Genomic DNA, 20,724 nt, shown 5'->3' with positions numbered 1-20,724 from the left:
TGAAAACTTTCACAGCAGAGCAGATGCGTCCTTTTTTTATTTTTTCCCCTTTTTCTTTGAATGTTTAACATCTGCTTAGGGGGAAAGTAGTAACACCTAGCCACTTGAGTGCTGCCCGCCTGCTCGTTCCCAAACGTGCTGATTCCCTTTCCTCTTTTCACTTCGATTTTGGTCGTGTTCAAGACAAGGTGCTGCCGTGTCCTGCCCCTGGTGCAAACGAGTGGAGTCTTTGGCAGAGGGCCTCCTTGGGCCTCCTAGTGCTGAACTGTCACCTTGCATAATGTGACAGGAGCGGTGGCTCCGTGCCGCAGGCATCCTTCCCTCCCTGTACCCCCTGTCAAGGAGGGAGATCGGGCAGCTGCCTCTCCGAGCCCTGTGCCAAGAGCCCTGCCAGCACACTTTGGGAGACTCTTTGGCCTTCGAGAGGAGTTTTAGGAGCTCCTTCTGCCCCCGTGACCATGCCTGCACGCTTCCCGTCTCCGTTTCTTCCCTCAGGGAGGCTGGTAAGGGCAGCCTTGTGGCTTGGCGGCTTCTTCGGGAAGCTGGAGGAGAGAGATGGGTCGGACAAACCCTATCTTGTGAGCTCTGCTGTGGTGGGGAGTGTCACAGCCCCTGTGCCTTCCCTCGTCCAAGGGATCAGGTCACTGCAGCACATCAATAGCTTGGTCAGTAGGTGGAGGAGAGGACATCCCTGCTGGGAGAAAGGGTTTGCTTGCCTCCTGCAGGCCTGAAGGAAACAGGGCTCTCGTAACTGCAGCGTGTGTGGATTTCAGGCAGGTTTGCCCAGTTTCTGGAGAGGAAACTGAGGCACAGAGGGTAACCTGAACAAGTTGCTGTGCAAATCCAAGGGTAAGAAATTTGGTCATGAATCTCCATCACCAAGGAAGGAGCCTGGTCCAACACTATCTCCTGGAGACAACATGACATACATAAATAGAGTTTTTTTAATGAATGAATTTAACAGAGTAAGGCAAAATGCTTCTCTTTCCTCAGGCTTGCACACTCACACTCTTGCAGAGAACTTCAAAGCAATGGTCCCCAGCCCAGGCAGCAGGGAGTCAGTCCTTGTACTGCTGGGCTATTGACATCCTTCCCAATCACCTGAAAACACGGGGCCAAAGTCTGAAACACTCAAGCCACTGCTTCATCAACACCTTATCTTGAGTAATCACATTTTCTGTTGTGGTTACATCTGAAGCAACCTACGTAACAAGGCTCTCACCGTGCACTGAGCTAGGATGGTTGGGAAAGGCTCATGGGGTATGGGGCAGGCATTGGCGTCCAAGTTTTGGCTTCCTTCACAGGCAGGCAAGCACAAACTAGAATTACTTCTTCCAAATATCGTTAGCCTTTCTCTGTCTCTCTCCAGTCCTTTCCCACTCACGGGGCTGAGCACTCATGAATTATACAAGGGCAACAAGTCTTCAAACATGAAAAATGCATCGGGGCTTCGTTTTCTCATGTTATCTCATAGTATAAAAATCCTTACACAAATGTTTTCAGCAGTTAAGACCTTCCAAGATGTTATTTTAGAGTGCAAGTTGTTCAGGGGTTGATGTCTGCTCCATATCTGGAAATGACTGGAGCAACAATTGCTCAGCCTCTTTGGAGTCTGGGGAAAGGAGGGTAATCTTTTATCCTCGACATGTACGTTTGGAGAAAATGTCAGTCCTTGACGTGAGCTTTTGGGTTATCCAGGGAACAATTACTTAATATCAATGCAAGTTTTCCACTTGGTTGTTCTCAAGGATCCAGGAATATGCAAATTCTCTTAATTTTCTGCATTTCATCATTATGTCCAAGGTTTTGGACGTCCTCTTCAGAGACCCTTGTTCCTTTCCACCACAGACCTACACTGCATTGGGGTCATCAAAAGAAATTCCACCTGGTTTGAGCTGTGGGTGATGGGTTTATGTTGAATGAGGCTGAGGAGAGACTGGCATACGTGCTGGGTTTGGTGTTTTTCATCTGATGTCCCCCAGGTCTCCTGAAATGCTTCTTATGATGTTGGGAATTTGCTGCTGGATGTCCCTTTGCCCCCTCGCCACCTCCCAAACGGCACTTTTCTGGAGCCAAACAGAGCGGGTGGGAAGACAGAAGGTGGCACGAGGTAGCTTCGTGGTGGCTGCTAGGGGAAGAGCAGCAGCCCGTGGACGAGGCAGATGCATTTGTGTCAGCCGGGGGTGTTTGGGGCAGCTCTTCCAGCCTCTAGCAGCCTTGGTCGCTCCATTTAGCAGGATCCGGCTCGGGTTCAGTGATGCTTTGTGTCCATGACAGCCTACATAAAGATAAAGAGCTTGGGGGAGACAACTATGTGCAGGATTCATGCCGTCTGGCTGAGCTGAGTCTAGGAAATAGTGTGTTGTTTTTTTTTTTTCCTGACACACTCTTGAAAATGGTATATCTCGTTTCTAACTGCCTCTGTTTCTTAGCAGTGAAAGAGAGGTAGGTGATAGCATCATGGAAAAGGGATTTTTTTTTTTTTATTTTGTTTTATATAAATATACTTAATGGCTCTTGTCGACCTAGAGATCGAGATATGCACTTTTGTTTGGTCAAGCTTTTATATTTTAAAGCCCTTTTCTCTCTCTGCATTTTTGGTTTAAAGATCTCTCTCATCTTTCAGATTAAACTAATTAAAGACTAATTAAGACATAGCTCCAGAGGACATTGTAAAAATTAAACCATCAAAAAATATTAGAAGATATGTATAAAAATGGTTTGAGTATAATGTGCCTGTTAGTAGTAATTGGTAACTATCTATAGGAAAGAGCTGAAAGCTTAAACTTTAAGACCCCTTCCAACCCAAAGCATTCTATGATTTAACTTTTTATTCACTTTTTTTCTAGACTTATAACCATGTATGCCTATAGACCTATATATTATGATCATTGTGCTGTTTCAGTGACTGTAAAGCTGTAAGAGAATTGTATTCTTGCTGCCTGGAATGTAATAACAGCGATATATGAATATTAATGCTCTTCAGAGTGTTTTCTGTAGACAAACATCTAGATAAAATCGTTTTTCAAGGGGGTGCATCGCTGGCTACAGCTGGCAAAACACAACAGCAATGTACAGGGGCTGGGAGTCAGGCTGCATAGTGCAGCCTGTATGTCCTGCATGCTCTACGCTCGCTTGGTGCAAAGAGCCGAAATGAATCCTCCTCTTAGAAAGGGGGCTAATCGCACTGCCTGGTGAATGCGACGCAAACAAAACCCCAACCTGGCTGAATCCTTTCAAAGTGACCAAAACATTTTCTCAGGCAGTGATACTGCAGGAAGTGAGTTGCTTTTGGGGTGACCTAATTTTAACCTTTCTGAATTGCTTTATGATTTAGAACAGTCACGTGCTGAAGGAGGGTACCGTTAGTGGGTTAAAATATCTGTTTACTACTGAAAACACGCACTGAGATGGGCTCCGCCAAGAACTCCTTTTTTTTTTTTTTTTTTAATTCTTCTCTTTCTTTCTTTTGCAGGACAGGTCATCGCTGCTGTACCAGTTTGGGAGCAAAATATGGAATGTGCTTCACTGCTGACCGAGAGCAGGCAAATGAACAGTATTTATAGTAGTGTGAAAATCGGCAGTTAGCAGTTTCTTCACATTCTAACACTACCCAGCACTTTCCAGAGAGAACTCATTGTTTACAAGAAATCTGCTTTCCAAATCCGTTACGGTGCCCTCCAGCCTTGACTATTAACTATTTGCAAAGGGGAAACTGATCTACGCTGTGGGGAAAGATGGCAATGGATGATTACCTGTGGATGGTCATTGTGGGTTTTATCATTGCTTTTATTTTAGCATTTTCGGTCGGTGCAAATGATGTTGCCAATTCTTTCGGAACTGCTGTGGGATCTGGTGTAGTGACTTTGCGCCAGGCTTGCATTTTGGCTTCAGTTTTTGAAACCACTGGTTCAGTGTTGCTGGGAGCAAAAGTAGGAGAAACGATCCGGAAAGGTATAATCGATGTTAACCTGTACAACGGCTCCGAGCCGCTGCTGATGGCAGGAGAAGTTAGTGCCATGGTTGGTAAGTAATGCTTTCCTGTTCCAAGTAAAATTCACTGTGTGTTTGTCATCCTGCTCACTGTGAATATTTTAATTAACTTTAAATCTTCCCATCTTGTGGACATGCCTGTCTGGTTTTGTGCAAATACAGGGGCCTGTATTCCCCTTTTAGGCTCCTGTTTTTTTTAAAGCACTTCTAATTAGTTATATTTTCCAGCTGTTCAGCCATTTAACTAATAGAAAAAAAAATGTTTAATGCAATGTATCATATATATGTATATTCCTAGGGTACTGAAAAAAATAATTTTGGAGGTTTTTATTGTAAATGGAAAATAAGTCAGCATACCCTTTTTACGACGGTACAGAAGATCCTGCAGAAATAGCAGTTTGCAATGAATAAGTCCTAAAAGGAATTATTTAAATAGTTTTAAAAAAAATACTGAAATCAAATGTATTTGCTTAAACTGGTTGTCTAACTGAGTGATTGCAATTAATCATGTGCTTAACCCTGGCCCCTGACAAAACTTAAAGGAGAAGTACGGGCAGACAGTCACACATTTAAGGTATTTTTGCTTTGTCTGACTCAAGCCAGCAGCAGTTCTGTGTACCTCCGTGTCCACTCTGTGCACCTTTGTTTGCAGTTAAATTAATCTCGTTTAGAACAAATGGCATATTCTGAGGTAAGTAACATTAAGCCTTGGTATTTCTCCTTTGTTTATGTGCAAGGGGCTTTGTGAGCATTTGGAGAGCTCCCATAAGGATCAATAGCAGACCTGCTTTTAAAGGGCAGGCTGCGGGGAGCAGCAAACGCTCTCCCCAAAGTCCTCAGGCAGAGCTTGTGGGCAAAATCGGTGGGTCCATGCTGCTCGTGGTTACTTTCCCATTTCTTCATTTCTTTATTTTCTCCATTAATGGATCAAGATGGGCTTTGAGCGCCGGTTTCTGGGCTAGTCTGAGGTGGTTTTGTCTGCGTGAGAGGGAAGAAGCTCTCTCCCCTCTCCCTTCCCCAGCCGAGAGGGGAGGTTGCTGCCGGTACCGCGGCTGCTCCCCAAAGGCTCCTCACGCAGGGCAGGTGGCTCCAAGCAGCATCAGCACCCCTGGGCTCCCCCTGGGCTCCCCTTCCTTGACGTCTCACGGGGCCAGCTGCAGGCTGCTGGTCTGTCCCTTGAGCTGTGGGACGGGTGGTGTGTCTCTGTGCTTCTTGAGATAGCTCCGTCACTTCCAACTGGTGCATGCCTGCAGAAACGTAAGTGCCCTGCCTCTTCTGACCATCACAGCCTCTATAGCACCTGCGATCCCCTGAGGAGGAAGGGTCCTTTCCCTTTCCTGTATCTCCTCACGATGTCCTGAACCCATCAGGGCAAAGTTTTACGTCCCTCATCCCCCCTGTGGAGGCAGCTGGCCAGAAGCTCAAAGAAAACAACTTATTTGCATGTGTATTTACATAAGGCTGTGTGAACTTCATGACCAGTTGCATTCCCTCCCTCCAGTAAGGGCATTAGGAATAAATTCCACATTTTAAATCTCTGAATTAAGCACAAGTTACAAACTGCAGGTTCCATTTTTTTCCCCTCAAATCCACTGCCAGCTTTTCTCTGGATGTTTTTGTTGTGTTTTCTCTGGGCCTTCCTGTGTGTTTTCTTTTCCTCGTTCTCTTTTCCCTCTGCATTTCTCCCCCCCTTTTCTCTCACGCACCGTGATCATGTTTCCATGAGTTAGCTTCTGAATTTTGATGAGGCTTCAGTGAGTCTGGAAGGGACCGCCAGCCGCAGTGTCCTCTTTCCAGATGTTGCTGGAAGATCTTCTGATGCTTGCAGCAAACAGCAGGCGGTGATTTTCAGGGCAAGCACCTCCTGTAAGAGAGAAGGAAGCAGGGAGCAACGGGATGGTCTGGGGATGACATAGCCTGTGCCCACATTTTGCAGCTTAGCATTTTGTAATGAGACCTACCGAACGGTTTGTTGGGCGCTGGGAGGTTGGGGACTCTTGCTTTTAAGGTGCTGCTGTGCTGGAGTATTTGTGTCAGGGGCCAGGACAAACTCTAGCGAGCCTTCTGGCTCCTGGGCTGGCTTTGCAGAGCTTGTGAGCATACATTTTACACCACAGATGACTTGAGGCCTGGTGTTGATAGTTCAGGTGCCTGGCTTTGGGTATTTCCAGCCCCAGAGGAAAGTTCTCCTCTGGCTTAATTTATGTATTTTTTTTCTCACTTAAACTTCTTTAGACCGCACCTTGTCTTCCTCAGACCATCTGAGTCCTCCACCACTTTCCCTTCTGTTTGTGTTCTAGATGAAGCTGATTAAGTAAGAAATAGCTCCATGCTCCCTCTTTTCCCCCCAGAAAAAAAAAAAAAAAAAACACCACACATTTGCACTTTGTGACTTGGATGCATTTTCCTTCTTTTTTTTTTTTAAAAAGGATTTTTCTGTAATTACCTATTTGTGGCTGACATCTATCTGTTCACTTGGCTCTTTACAGATGCTACCACGTGTTTTCCCTTTCACCTCACTTCCACTTGCTGGTCTCTTAAGTTCATGTCAAAGGTTTCGAAGTGTGCTTATTTTTATTTTAGCGTAGGGGAAGAGAGGCCAAAAAATTAAAGAGCAGGTGCTCCTTGTTTGATCTAGAATTTCCGATAGCGATAGGAGTACCAGTTGTTTTGGGACAGTGCCCCAGGAGAGGGCAGTTTTACAAACTGGTTGACTTCCAAACCTAGCTGCATACGATGCCAGCAAGTTGGTCTGGCGAGGCTGAGCAGTTTGGTATTTGTAAGGGGGAAAGCTGACCTTACAACAGCTTGTCTGAAGTGACAAAGCAGCCTCTGAATCTTTTTTATAGGTATACCTAGCATTCTTCTCTTCATTTCTCTTTATCTTCCCATCTGTCTTCACCAGCCTCTCTTGCCAGTGCTGCTCCCTTGCCATGCCTCCCCTGCGGTATTGCTCAGTTCCTTGCACAAGGGACATTGGGCAGGCTCAGGAGGCATCAGGAACTGGCTCCTTGTTCTCTCTCTTCTTGATGCCTGTGTTGTGGAGCTGTAAAACTTCACTGCAGCTCTTTTTTATTGCTTTTGTACCCTGGTATGTAACCAGGCTCCGTTTCAAGAGCTTCAAGCCATCCTCTCCTGGTAGGGCTGAGGATGGAGGCTGGGATTTGAGTGAGAGCGTGTGTTCAGTGGCCTGGCTTTGTCACCCATGTCTGCTGCAGGTCTGTTGGCACTGGTGGCATGAGCCTGAAATTACAGGATCTTTCACTGCAGCTTGATTGCACACAAAGATTTCCTCTCAAGACCATGAAGTCTCAAGATCAAGAAGAGATAGTAAGAGTCCTCTACTATTGGGCGAGATCAACAGAAAACCCGAGTCTCCACCAAAATGATTTTCATCTCCTCACACGAGAGGAGCAGGGAACTTGAGTCCTTCTAGGACATTCAGTGCTTCAGTGTGAAACTGGGTTGAGGCATGGAGCTGGGCATCCAGCAGCCGTCTGTCTGACCCAACTACTGAAAATACAAGGCCTGCTCTGTGATGCTAGGGTTCTTTTTTTTTTTCCACAGCCTGAGTTGTCCGGTGCTGCAAATGAAGGTGGTGAGAGCATCCTCTCACCCTCCTCATTCTGTTTATCCTGCAGAGGACTCTGGACAGTGGCCATGTACCACTGAGAAGAGGCGCAAATACTCCCTGGGCCGGAATTTGAGCCCTTTCCTGGTAGCATCTGAATTCAGGAGCATGGGCAGTGTGTCGGTGAAACTGTGACACTTCTCCTGACACTGATCTCTTGGAGGCTTCCAGGTTCATCTCCCAGGAATGAGGTTTTCTAAGCTTAATGAGCTTTCTGAGCTTGAAACCAGGAGCTGTTTGCATATTCAGTCTGATGGGCTAAGTAGGGAAAAATAGTGAAAGCCTTCAAAAAAGAGCAGACCCGTTGTGCAGCGTTAAGTGCTTTAGTAATAAAAAAAATTGCAAAGGAGATGGAGTGTTCAAAGCTGCTATTAGACTGTCACAGTGTCTGCTTTTAGAGACGGAGCAGGAACAAAACTCTCTTTGGGAGATCTCCATTGTGCATGTGGAGCGTAGGCAGCGCTCGTAAAAGAACGTGGGTACATGGCTAAGAATTTTCTGTGTGACACTACTGTTACTATTGTTGTTTACAGCTGGTGTTTTTTTCCCCCCTCCTTCACTTTCTAGGTTCTGCTGTTTGGCAGCTGATCGCATCTTTCTTGAAACTCCCAATATCGGGGACCCATTGCATCGTAGGTGCTACAATTGGCTTTTCCCTCGTCGCAATTGGCACACAGGGAGTCCAGTGGATGCAGCTTGTCAAGATTGGTAATTGCCATTTCCTTTAATGCGGCAGGGTTTGTCAAACAGCGTGCGCTGACTGCAGAAGCTTTCTCAGAAATGTGCCCTGTGCTGGTAGCACTCCCTTCTTAAGTTATTTTCTACCTAAGGGCTGCAGCACTTGCATTTTAGCCACGAAAGGGGTAAAACACAAGTTGTGCTTCCCCAGCAGTAAGTTGAAGAGGAGACATGGTGCCTCCCAGACGTGCTTCAAGGTGACACTCCTCTTGCAATTCTTTTTGTGGCAGCTCATACCACCTCACTCTCACCCTGAGCGACGCTAGCCATCATGTGAGTGCCCACCGTCATGTTTCTCCACCCACCAGCACCAGGGAGGCGAATGCTGGGCGCGCAGCACATGCTTAAATCACAGCCTCCCACGGTCAGCATCACCAAGCGGGGATGTGAGGGAGGTTTCTGTATTGTTTTGTAAGCCTTGTAACCCAAGACGCAGCCTAAACCCTGCATTAAAAGCACTTGGGGTTGAAGGCATGGAAATAGAGTTGAGCTTTAGAGAAGCTAGAGTAAGGCGTTCTTTTCTTTTAAATCTGTCAAAAGTAAAATAAAGTTTGTAGCAAGCCTGAGATGACAGCAGAATCAATCTGTTAACTGTGTCACAAACAATAAATCACTCTGGGTAAGATTTCCAGAGCGCTGCCCTAATCCCGTTTTATTGAAATCAGTGGGAGTTTTGCCACCCACTTCAGTTAAATCAGTCCTGAACACTTGCAAATCTTGCCCGCAAAAAAATTTATGCACATTGTTCACTGCAGTGGATGCTTCTGTGGCATTTTGGAAATCAAGACTTTTACCCTGTGAGCAGCATGGCATCCTGCTGCTCACAGGGTAAAATTATTTCCACTTGCTTGCACCACTCAGAGTCATGGTGATTAGGAAATGACAGGGGTTCTCTTGGCCCGCTCTGCATCAGCCAGGAAGAAATTTTCCTGATTAATTTGATAACTAAACTTGCACAATTATCTGGAAATGTTTTGGCTGACGTTTCTAATAGTGCCAAGCATTACTTTAGCTTTCATGAGTGTCAGTGGTAATTGAGCTGCACCAGTTATAAGTAAATATCTGGAATATTCTTTCCAGATGTGCAGTACAAGAACCATTCTGAACACATTGCTCACTGACCACTAGCTGCTTAACTATTATGCAAGTATGTTATATATTTCATGTTCTTTTCTTTCTTTTTTTTTTTTTTTTTTTTTTCAACACAGTTGCCTCTTGGTTTATTTCCCCACTGCTGTCTGGCTTGATGTCTGGAATACTCTTTGTGCTGATTAGATTCTTCATTTTAAAGAAGGTAAATGAATCTCACCGTTCTAATGAACGCTTGTTACGAAGACTGTGTTCTAGCCTGTCATTTGAGTGCTGGCATTTCCACAGGGTTGAAAGTCTGTGGCTTGCTTTTTGGATAGGAGACCTGTCATTTTTTGTCTAGCTGTATTTGCTCTAAAAGCTCAGAGTAAGTAACAAAACACATATTTGAGGTTTAGAAAGTGCTATGCAAGTGCATCAGAAGCTAATTGATACCGTAGATTATGTTTCACTGAAAGATGATACACTGAGATGCTGGTTTATTAGCACAAAGTTCTTGGCCTTGACTTAGCCTCATGATAGCAATTCAAACTGTTATTTAAAAAGAATACTCCTCACTGGGAGATACTCTCATTAATATTTCACAGAAATTCTAAGCTTTGGTTTTCTAGTGCATGAGATATTAGAAGACAGGCATCTGTGTATTCCTAGATTCTCAAGAAATTTAAATTATCGGGTTTTAGTGACCTCAGTCAGAAGTGGCAACTTTGAGGTAGCATCAGTCTGTCTGTCTCCAGTGTAGATGATGATTTGCTTGCCACCCTGCAAGGGCTGGAAATCAGAGTACTTTTATTTGCTCTTTCTATTTCTCTCGCACCATTCAGCGTGCTAAAATGGGGGGTACGACACATGACAAGGACCTAAAATAAGGGACACTATGTTAGTGGTTATACAGGGAACTTAAATAGATGAGGAATTAATTCTTTTGCTATAAATAACACCACCTGTAACCCCAGCTTCATCGTTCTTTAGTTCTGATGTAAATAAATGTCAGTGATAGAAGCAGATGATAAGTCTGAACGGACACAGCTTTGAATTTAAAATGACTCAAGCTGCATGAAGGACGAGATATTCTAGGGAAAAAAGTTCCTCTATTACATTCAAAACCTAACAGCTTAGGAAATTGATTATCAGAATCACACAAATGTGCCCTTGTACGCATGCCCCTGCATAGGGTGGCGTGAGGCCACTGCACCCTACTCTCCACTGCCTTTTGTTGCTCGTGGCAGCAAGAAACAAAACCTGACTAACCAGCCCTTGGTTTCGCCAGGCTCTTCCCAACCACACGGAGCCTGTCAAAGGGCCAAAGCTCTCTCTTCACAAAGGCTTTTTCCACGCTTTGCATGGTGCATTTCCGCTGCGCCGTCAGCTTGTAAGCAGCAGAGGCACGAGGCCATGGTGGCCGCCTGCCTCCTGTGCCCACCTCTGAGCTCTGCGCCGGACAGCAAGGCACAGCCATGTGCTAGCTTCAGGTAAAATGCTCGATGTGGCAACCAGAACAGCCCCCTGTGAAGGAAAACACTCAGAGGAAGAAGCTTTCCTCCCCCAGGTGTGAGAATTAAAGCCAGCAGGTCTGCAGCAGACTTGAAGCTATAACCCATGGTGCCCATGACCAGTGTTGAGCTTCCCCAGACTGCTGGTGCTGGCCAAGACCAGCGTTGGGGGTTCAGGTGTAACCACACGGGTCAACATCCTTCCCTCAGCATTGTTCTGAAGGTTTCACCTGCCTGGCACTGGCTTGGGAGCATGTGTTTTCCTCACGTTGGCTCATGCTGACACTAATCTGGTGGAAAACCCAGCTAATGTTTCCCTTTTTTTCCTGGTTTCTCTGCAGGAAGACCCCGTGCCCAATGGTCTCCGCGCACTTCCAGTGTTCTATGCTGCTACCATCGCTATTAACGTGTTTTCCATCATGTACACAGGGGCACCAGGTGAGTGAGCTGTCTGCCGTGGGAGGCCTAGCAGGGAGGCTTCCTGCAGCCACGGTGTTGTGTTAGTTTTGTGTAACGATGCTCCACCGGCGTGCTGTCACATAGCTGTGAGTGCTGCACAGCTCTTTTCTTTGTTAGGAGTTAATGAGGGCAAGAGTAAGCCATTTATTTGCATGTGCTTCCATTCATGCATGAGTTTTTGTTACTCCCTCTTGATCACTCTGTTTAGGGGGGCAAGGCACAGCTAGGAAAAAATTCCTCTTTAGAGGAAAAGGGAAATACTGAGCTCCCAGTTTGGCTTCATGTATCTGAATTTAAATAGCTGCATTTTTGCTCTCAATGGTATTGCAGATACATACAGAAAGGAGGGAAGGTACAGAGCGGTCAGCGAGGCTGTATGCACTACATCTAATGCTGTAACTCCACTGAAATCAACAGAGTCACTGTTCTGGCAAATCTGGCACAGCTCCTATTAACTAAATTTACTTCTTTATTTCCCTTCAATGATAAGAAGCCCCAAGCTTGTTTCTGCATTTAATGCATCTTCTCTCTTGGGTGCTGTGTTTTTTCATTGCGACTAAGTAGAAGGAAATGATGCATCATTTTTGTGACTCTAACTTTATTTGTATTTATATTTTTGCACATTTGTATATTTTTATGTGCATTTATATTTATATACTTATACTTCCATTTATATATTTATATTTGTGTGTTTTACTTTATTTAAGCAGCATGTGTTTAAACATACACTTGCAGTAAGAGAGTTCAGAAAAATAAAAGATGTTCAATGCTCTCAACTACCTTACTGAAGAGTCTGGTCATTTAATGTTATCTTTAGATGAGATTATTGCCCAGAGCCATGAATGATCATGCAAGTGAAGGGAGACTCCTGAATTAAAAAATAGGTTTAGAAAGAGACCTTTTTTGAATAGAAATCCATTTTCTCTAAAACCTGACAAACTAAATAAATGCATTCTGTGGACTCTGCTTGATAGCATAACATCACTGAAATGAATGAAGAGCTTGCAAAGATCCCTCTTTAAAGGAAGCATAACTCAGCTGTGATTTTTTCTTAAGTCAATATCCTCATTGGTTAGGTATCCAAGATGTTTCACAGTAAATCAGCTGTATAGCCAACATTTCCTGACTAATTGTACTGCAGAAGTAGGTCAGGCAGTCTGCAGTGACTCATTAAGCAAAATAAAAGAAATAAGAATCTTAATGTCCCTTTTGTTTCAGCTTAGCAGTCTCTAAAGAGCGTGAATGAGAAGGTGGGTCTCTGATACACAGGAAATATATGTTTACAATATATGTTTACCTTCCAAGGCTTCTGTTCAGGCAACGTTTACAAACAAGTATGAATCAACCACATGGATTTCAAGATAGGCACACACAAGCAGGTCTGAAAAGTCAGAGTCCAAACTCTTTCTTCATCTAGGGACTGATCACACTATTTAATTGAACAAGAGCAAGGAAATGTGCTGGGTGAACAGAAGACAGGCAATGCTTAGAGGAGCACAAGTTGCACGGTTGTGCATAGCAGGGCTGAAACCTCAGCTCTGAAGTGCTACATTAAGCTATTATCATAAGCAGATAATGGCTCAGATTAAGCTAAGCAGCAGGATTTATTGACCAGAGCAAAGGTCGGGAAAATACTTACCCTAATGGGCAACGCAGTTTAACATGCATTAGTATATACAGTCCTGACAAACTTGTTTTAGCAGCCCTGGTGTGGATGTTTTGGAAATGAGGTTACAGTGGGGTCACAGAGACCTGGAGGCCTGGGCCTTTTGACTACTTGCTGTTTCTAACATATATGTTAAAAATGAGCAGCTCATTCATGTTGGGTTTGAGTAGACGGTGAACATGGTCTTCTGCGTGACTGCTTTTCCATTGCTTGAGATAACTAAGTGATGCTAATTCACAGTTTGTTTGGGTTTTATTTGTGTCTTCACAGTACTAGGACTGATATTGCCAATGTGGGCCATTGCTCTGATATCAATCGGCGTATCCTTAGTATTTGCTGTCTTAGTTTGGATTTTTGTGTGTCCCTGGATGAAGAGAAAAATAGAAAGTAAGTAGCTGTGTGATGAAACGCGGGTGATGTCGAATGGTGGAACATTTCATTTTGGAACTGAAGTGCCCTTGAGAGGTCATCTAATTCAGTCCCCACCCACAGGCAGGGTGTGCTGAAGCTGTTCCTCATGTGTTTGTGTAACCTGCTCCTAAAAACCTGCAGTGGAAGAAATTCAAAACCTCTTTAGGCAATCCATTGCAGTGTTTACATCTTCCACAGTCTTGCAGAAACAGGAAAATAAATCCTGGAATATAATCTGTTTTATATTTTGTTAAAGAAATGTTGAACAGAGAAACCTGGCAGAACGATTATCTTCAAGTGACTTCTTAAACTTTACAGTAAGCTGATCTGATTGCAGCTTTTAGCCTAGCAGTGTTTTGCTTGTTTGCTTTGCTATTTTCAGCAAACATGGGGTTAAAAACGCAGAGAAAATTTTCAGATTTAATTAATAAACGAGTAGCTTGGTGTTTTACTTCAGGCACCTATGTCGGTGAAGTTATAGGATGCTCTAGCATTTTCTCAGATGAATTTAGTGAAGTTAAGTGTTATAAATAAATAAAAAACGTGTATGAAACAAAGCCAAGCTATTGTATCCACATGGATCTACGCCACTGATGCAAACACTGGAAACATAAGCAGTGAGACAGAGAGGTTGGGTTTAAAATTACAGTCCTGTTGTTTCCTTAGGCCGGTTAAAGAAAGATGCTGCACTATCAAGGATATCAGATGAAAGTCTTGATAAAATTCAAGATGAAGAAACACCAGTCTTTAAAGAGCTTCCTGGTGCCAAAACATCTGATGAGAGCTCAATTCCCCTTACTGGCTCAGCAACAGAAGCTGCCGGGGCATCAGATACTATTGCGAATGGAAACCATCCACGTGTACCATATGGTAAGAAACTAAGACAACACAGAGGGTTTATCTTCCCCTTGTTTTGATAGGGTTTCTTGCAGCAAGTAGGTCTGTAGTAAACGGTGAGTTGGTGTTTGGAATTTCCAGCTTTAATCCACTTGTTGAGAAATATTCTTATTTACAGGTGACATTTTCTAGACAGGACTTGTAAACAATTACATTTTTTTTGTCTGAATGTGCATTTTATAAACAGCCGAAAGCAGAAATGACTTTCCTTTCTGCTTTACTTGATATTCTTAATGGGACTTCTGTCCTTTTAAGCAATGGAAAAATATAGAGAACACAAACAGCTGATGTATGAAGGTTAAATTCAGCCACAAAGATTACCAGCATGTTCCCACAGGAGATGAAAAGATTTGGGTTTTAGTTGACAAATGTATGACCATTTGGAGCATGTCCACTAGAAAAATCTCATGCATTGTTTTCTGAAAATATATTCATGAGAAGTATGCTAGCGTGCATAAAGTTCTTTCTGTTCTGTGTGGCAGGATCACCCCCCTGCCACCCACTTGCAGTCTGTTGACTCTGGTAGCACTTACTGACATCTACACAACCCAACCCCATCATTTGTTTAGTAAATATTTGATTCTCACAAAATCAAATCAGTCATGACGGGAAGCTCTTTGAGTGCGTGCTTCCACTTCAAAACCAGCTAAAACGGTTGTGAATGTTGCACAGTGGAAATGTGGGGAGTCAGGAAGTGAAGAGAGTTTCTTCAGAAATACCAGCTTAGCTGTGGTACAGATTCTACAACATTCAGTGATGTTAAATGTATACAGTGGGAATAACCATGCTCGTAGAAATAAAACATGTAAGGCACTTGAATAGCCGAGGAAATACTTTTGCAGAATGTGAGCTTTTTTGTTTTCTGTTTTTAAAATTATTTTTAAGTTGTGCAAATGTCTCTTAAATGTGCATTTGAAAAGTGACCTCATATTCAGTATCAAATTGCAGTAAGACTACCTTTTCTGACATACTTAGTAGGTATATCCAAAGCAGACGAAATCTGAGAAAAAGAAGAGCTTATTTTACAAATCCAGAATTTTTACAGAAGTGAATTTTCCAAAGAACTGAGGATTTAGGCTTCCAATATCACCTTGGAGTAGCTGGTTCTCTGTGACTTGCTGCAGGTCCTCCTGCATGTCTGTGGGAGACCCAGTGCTGGAACAAAACTATTTTTGTGCTTTTGGTGTACTCCCATCTTTCAATGGGAGAATTTATTTCATGGTGGATTGACTTTTCTATTATTTAAAGTGTGTATTGCAAATTAATCTTATTTGTCCTGTACCCTAGGATGGCTGCTGTTTTAGTCATTTACACTTATTTTAATGTCCTGTGAAGTGGGAGAGAGCTTCCAAGTTGCACTTGAGAGCAGTAACAACTCTAAATCTCTGCCTTTTTTAGGAAGGGCCTTTTCTATGACGCACACCTCTGTGAAATCACCAGTCTCCAATGGCACCTTCAGCTTCGACGGCCAGGTGAGGAGCGACGGTCACGTCTATCACACTGTGCACAAGGACTCAGGTTTATACAAAGACTTGCTACACAAAATGCACCTGGACAGGGCCACTGATGAGAGGCCTGCTCAAGAAAACAACTACAAACTGTTACGACGCAACAACAGCTATACCTGTTACACAGCTGCTATTTGTGGCATGCCTGTGCATTCCTCCTTCAAGGCAGCAGATCCATCCACTCCGGAGGACAGTGAGAAGTTAGTGGGAGACACAGTGTCCTACTCTAAGAAACGAGTTCGCTATGACAGCTACTCCAGCTATTGCAATGCAGTGGCTGAGGCAGAGATCGAGGCTGAAGAAGGTGGAGTGGAAATGAAATTGGCCTCTGAGCTTGCAGATCCTAACCGGCCCCCAGAAGATCCTGTGGAAGAGGACAAGGAAGAGAAGGACACGTCTCAGGTCCATCTACTTTTCCACTTCCTCCAGATCTTAACAGCCTGTTTTGGATCCTTTGCCCATGGAGGGAATGATGTCAGGTAAGAGGGTGAGATCTCACAAACCAGCGATTTTATAATTTACATCTTGGAGCAAGGTTTGACAGCTTGGGCATGTGGCCAGTCAGAAAACTTGTACAGGTAGATGATAATTAGTGCTGTGTCTTGCAAAGCTTGTTACACTGATGTCCCCAGTTCTTCTCAGGAGTTCGGCTGCTCAGTTGATGGTTTATTTTCTTCTCAATGGTACCATCTTTCCTGTTCTCTGCTAAGTTATTGTGGAGTAATTAGTTTAATTCTGGTTTAATTGTGGCAAGCTTTCAAGCACTGAGAGTCCCCCAGGGATCGGTGCCCTGGCATGCTGACCACTGTGAAAACAAACAAGATGGTCCCTGCCCTGCAGAGTTCACAGCTTATTTTAACTGCAAGATTGGAGACTATCAGCAAATGAGAGGTTTAGGCTATTTTTATCATTAGATGAATTTTCTCTCTCATCACATTGCATGGCAAGAAGAGGTGTGTGAAGAATGTCTTCATTTGGATTGCTCCAGCTTTTATAAAGCTCCCTTTGCTGAAGCTTTTGCTTTGAGTTTTCCAGCCACAAGCAGGGTCGAGGACAATATGAGGTGGTGTATCACTACATAGCCCAAAAAATCTAACAAGCCTTGGAGTTATTTTGAAATTTATAAACTGCACATACAACCTCTCCAGCTGCCACAGCTCTCTTACCAAAAAAAAAAAGGGGAGATAACCCTTAGTAAGTCTGGGTATGTTCTTGTGGCCCATGCAGAGAGAGGACATGGGCTATGGCAAATCTACTCAGTTAAGATTCCCATCTCCTGGCAGGAGTTTTATCCACAGCTGCTGTCACTGCTGAATAACTCTTTTTTATGACAAAGGAAGCCGGTGAGTTCATCCCTCAACCATTTGGCTTAAGTGTGTCTGTCCTTAAACCCTGTGGCATTAACATCGTTTCCCAGTAATATGGGAAAAGGATTGTCCTCTGAGAGTCTTTCCTCATGCTTGTATTGAATCAGCTGATAAAATCTTGGAGCTGGTCTTAGAAATGTTTATCTGCACCTCTTTGCCCTCCATTGCCTGGCCATGCCCTGTTGGAGAAACACCCATACATTCCACTCATTTGACCACCTGTTCACCTGTTTCCCTCTTTTTTTTTTTTTTTTTTTTTTAATTCAGTGATGTATAGGACTTTTGATCAAAGGACCGAGGAAGTAGGCTCAGGATGGAGCATTTTTTTGCCTTCCTTGTCTGCGCTCACATTGCTCACCTGCTTTCAACATCATTTCATCTACACAGCTGCATTGCTCCCAGCCCTCTTGGTGGCACGTGGCTGAAGGCTGGTTTGTGTGTTTTTCCTCTGGAAAAATGGCATATTTCTTTTCCTTTAGGACTGGGCTGGATTGCCTCTTCCCAAGCCTGCACTGATCCACTTTAGTCCCATACTGAAGTCCCCCTGTGGTGGTGTGCTCAGAGGAGCTCCTTGTAGAAGCAGCAATCTTTTCGGGTTAGCTTGGGCTGTGCTGAGCCTCCTTCTTGCTGAACTCTTGCAGTTTTAGCTGTGTGCTGCTGGTGTCGGTTTCAGCATTTGCAGAGGGGCTTTACAGCATTCATAGCTTTCATAGTCCTCCTTAGGCATCTGGGCAAACACCATCCCACACAGCGAGAATGGTTATTGCTCCTCGCTGTTGTCAGCCACCCAATTTAACTCACGGCTCATCTCAAATACACTTAAAAACATGTTTCTGCCCTTCCCATCCAGACAGTGTCCTGGGAATTCAGAATAATGCTTTCTGAAGAGCCTTCTTGTCCTCGCTCTTGTTATTACTCACTTCATTACAGGGATCTGGCTCCCAGAAGGAGTCCAAGATGCCCTCACACAGTTATGTCTTCCCTCTGGATCAGAGGACACCATTGTGACTTTCTTTTCTCTTGGATGTTCTCTGATGGCCAGGACTTCTGCTCTGAGCATACTGGGCAAGAGCAAAGACCCAGGGAGGCTGGTACCCAAGCTCCGGTGGTGACCAGCAGCAGGTGCCAAGGGGAAAAAATGTATGGAGAAGGACAAACAGCACCAATATTTCTTCTCATGTACTCTTCCTCCCAGCATCTATGGCCAAGGGGATGTATGTTCCAGAGCTTCCTGTCTACAGCTCTATTTTGATGGCTTTTTATCCCAGGACTTTGTCCCATTGCTTTCTGAGCTCCCCCCCCCCCCTTTTTTTTTTTTTTTGTTTATTTCTTTGCCCGTGAGGAGGAATCCCAGTCTGTTTAACTGATGCCTATAAGGGAGCTGTCCTGCTCTTGCTGCGCTTTCTGCCTCTCTTCCAGGTTGCCTTTTTGAGACTGCCTGCCTTTCATCCCACGGCAGCTTAATTTCCTGAAGGGCCTTGGCTGAGAGACCCTGCCAAAATCCCACTGGAAATCCAAACACGTTCAGCACGTCATGCCAAGGAGGCAGCACTTGGTTATGCAGAGATTTCGCTTGTGTCAGGTAGTCCTGCAGAGCTTCTAACTTGCATAGCAAACAAATGGATTTCCTTTGTTCCTTTTCTGAGGGAAAACCATTGCAGAAAGATTGCAGCCTACAGCAGTAAGTGCCCCTGCCACTCTTTTATACCCTCTAGATGATGTCTACAGATATTCCTTGAGGTCTGACATATTCATGCAAGCATCACTTGCCTTTTCTGTCACAGACAAGGGTAGTAGAGATTGTTTGAAGTGATCTGTAAGGATGTAGTCTGTTCAGAAATCAAATTTGGAGTTATCATAGGATAGTTTGGGTTGGAAGGGACCTTAAAGACTGTCTGGTTCCAACCCCTCTGCCACCGGCAGGGACACCTCCCACCAGACCAGATTGCCCAAAGCCCCATCAAACCTGGCCTTGAGCACCTGCAGGGATGGGGCATCCGAAGCTTCTCTGAGCAGCCTGTGCCAGTGCCTCACTACCCTCTGAGTGAAAAATTTCTTCCTTCTATAAAATTTAAACCTACCCTATTTTAGTTTAAAGCCATTTCTCTTCGTTCTGTCAGTATACCCCCTAACACAGTCCCTCCCCAGCTATCCTGTAGCCTCCTTTAGGCACTTGCAGGTTGCTGTAAGGTTCCCCTGGAGCCTTCTCTTCTCCAGGCTGAACAACCCCAACTTTTGGTCATTGGTAGGAGCTGGGAGCAGTGAAAGACAAGGTTTAGACTCTGTGCAGTATGATTTGTTGCATCAATAGCCTAGTTTCCCCAGAATTCTCCATTTGGACTGGCTTGTTGCCTTGGCAATATCCTTTCCTGAAAATTCGTATTATTTTGTGTTTTCCAGATCTCTACTTCAGTCAGTGTGATCTTACCAAACTTGCAAGCAAGCATATGTTTTTATTAAATGCTTTTTATTCCAAGATCTCTTTTAAGCTGAATTCATGTAAGTGCAAAACTGAAAAAACAAGTTAGCTTAATTTTGTCAGCTGCTAGAAATGCAAGAGGACAGCCATGGGTATGAGATCTGATCCTGGTTTGCAAAGGGACCCATTCCTACAATTGTACTTAGTTCCAGCTAAACATTAGAAACTAAAGACCCCTCTGTGTGATAAAAAGGCTGAGTTGATACAACGCTCAGGGTCTTCAGGTATCTATGCTGTGGGTGATGTAACACAGACATTTTGCCAGTCTGTGTCTAGCAGAGCAAAACACTTCTTAGTGGGCTTTCAGTTCCTCAGCATGTCACATAAAGATCTGCAGAGCTCAGGAAGCAATTTACAATCTTAAAAATAATGCAGCAGGACCTAGCTAATAGCACATCTTTCTGTCCACATTTCAGTGAGAAAGCCATCGTTGGCAATACGTCTTCCACCGAGCACTGCTATTTTTTCCTCTCCCTCCCTTGTTCCCCTTCCTTCTGTTCATTTTAAGTGCTGCTGCTGCTTCCCTATTCTTTCTCATCCTTGAATCATGTCATTAAAATCCAGCTTTCCTCCGCATTTGGTTTTAAGCTCCTCACTCATACATTCAGGGCAACACCTACTTCATCCACATCTTTTTTTTTGGACTCGTCTCCTCCATTTTCCTTCCGTGTCCCAGAGCTGTCTTTCCTCCCACGTGTTCTCTTTATTTTCCATCAGGCTGTTTGCTGCTATGCCTGGAAGGGACAGGAGCAGATCAGAGGAGCAGAGAGAGAAAAATTAAAACCTAACAGAACAATTTCAAGCTGCATGTAGTTAAATGTTTGATTAGGTCTGGAACAGGTCTGGAACACAAGACAGTAGTGTATGGCATGGACTGAGCCATGATGCAGCTCTGAAACTCTTGATGGAGCAGAAGTGCCTCAGATAGTCTGGATAGCACATTAGTGGGAAAGAATCACATGGGAATTTCCCTTGTTTCACTGCCCAGACCTT

At 44.2% G+C, this 20,724-nt stretch overlaps 1 protein-coding gene across 2 annotated transcripts in view; it reads left to right on the top strand.

Moving 5' to 3' along the window:
* SLC20A2 (solute carrier family 20 member 2) overlaps positions 1–20,724 on the top strand; it is a 54,911-nt gene that overhangs the window by 21,005 nt on the left and 13,182 nt on the right. For both annotated transcript variants that reach the window (XM_084516609.1, XM_084516610.1), the window contains exons 2-8: positions 3,476–4,026; positions 8,192–8,332; positions 9,571–9,656; positions 11,286–11,382; positions 13,340–13,456; positions 14,147–14,350; positions 15,776–16,364. In XM_084516609.1, the coding sequence (XP_084372735.1) occupies positions 3,738–4,026; positions 8,192–8,332; positions 9,571–9,656; positions 11,286–11,382; positions 13,340–13,456; positions 14,147–14,350; positions 15,776–16,364 (1,523 nt within the window). In that variant the 5' untranslated portion in view covers positions 3,476–3,737. The remainder of the gene's footprint in view (positions 1–3,475; positions 4,027–8,191; positions 8,333–9,570; positions 9,657–11,285; positions 11,383–13,339; positions 13,457–14,146; positions 14,351–15,775; positions 16,365–20,724) is intronic.

This window comes from Aythya ferina, assembly GCF_964211825.1.
Source record: "Aythya ferina genome assembly, chromosome: 4".
Classification (NCBI taxonomy): domain Eukaryota; kingdom Metazoa; phylum Chordata; class Aves; order Anseriformes; family Anatidae; genus Aythya; species Aythya ferina.
This window is presented reverse-complemented; position numbering and strand designations above follow the sequence as displayed.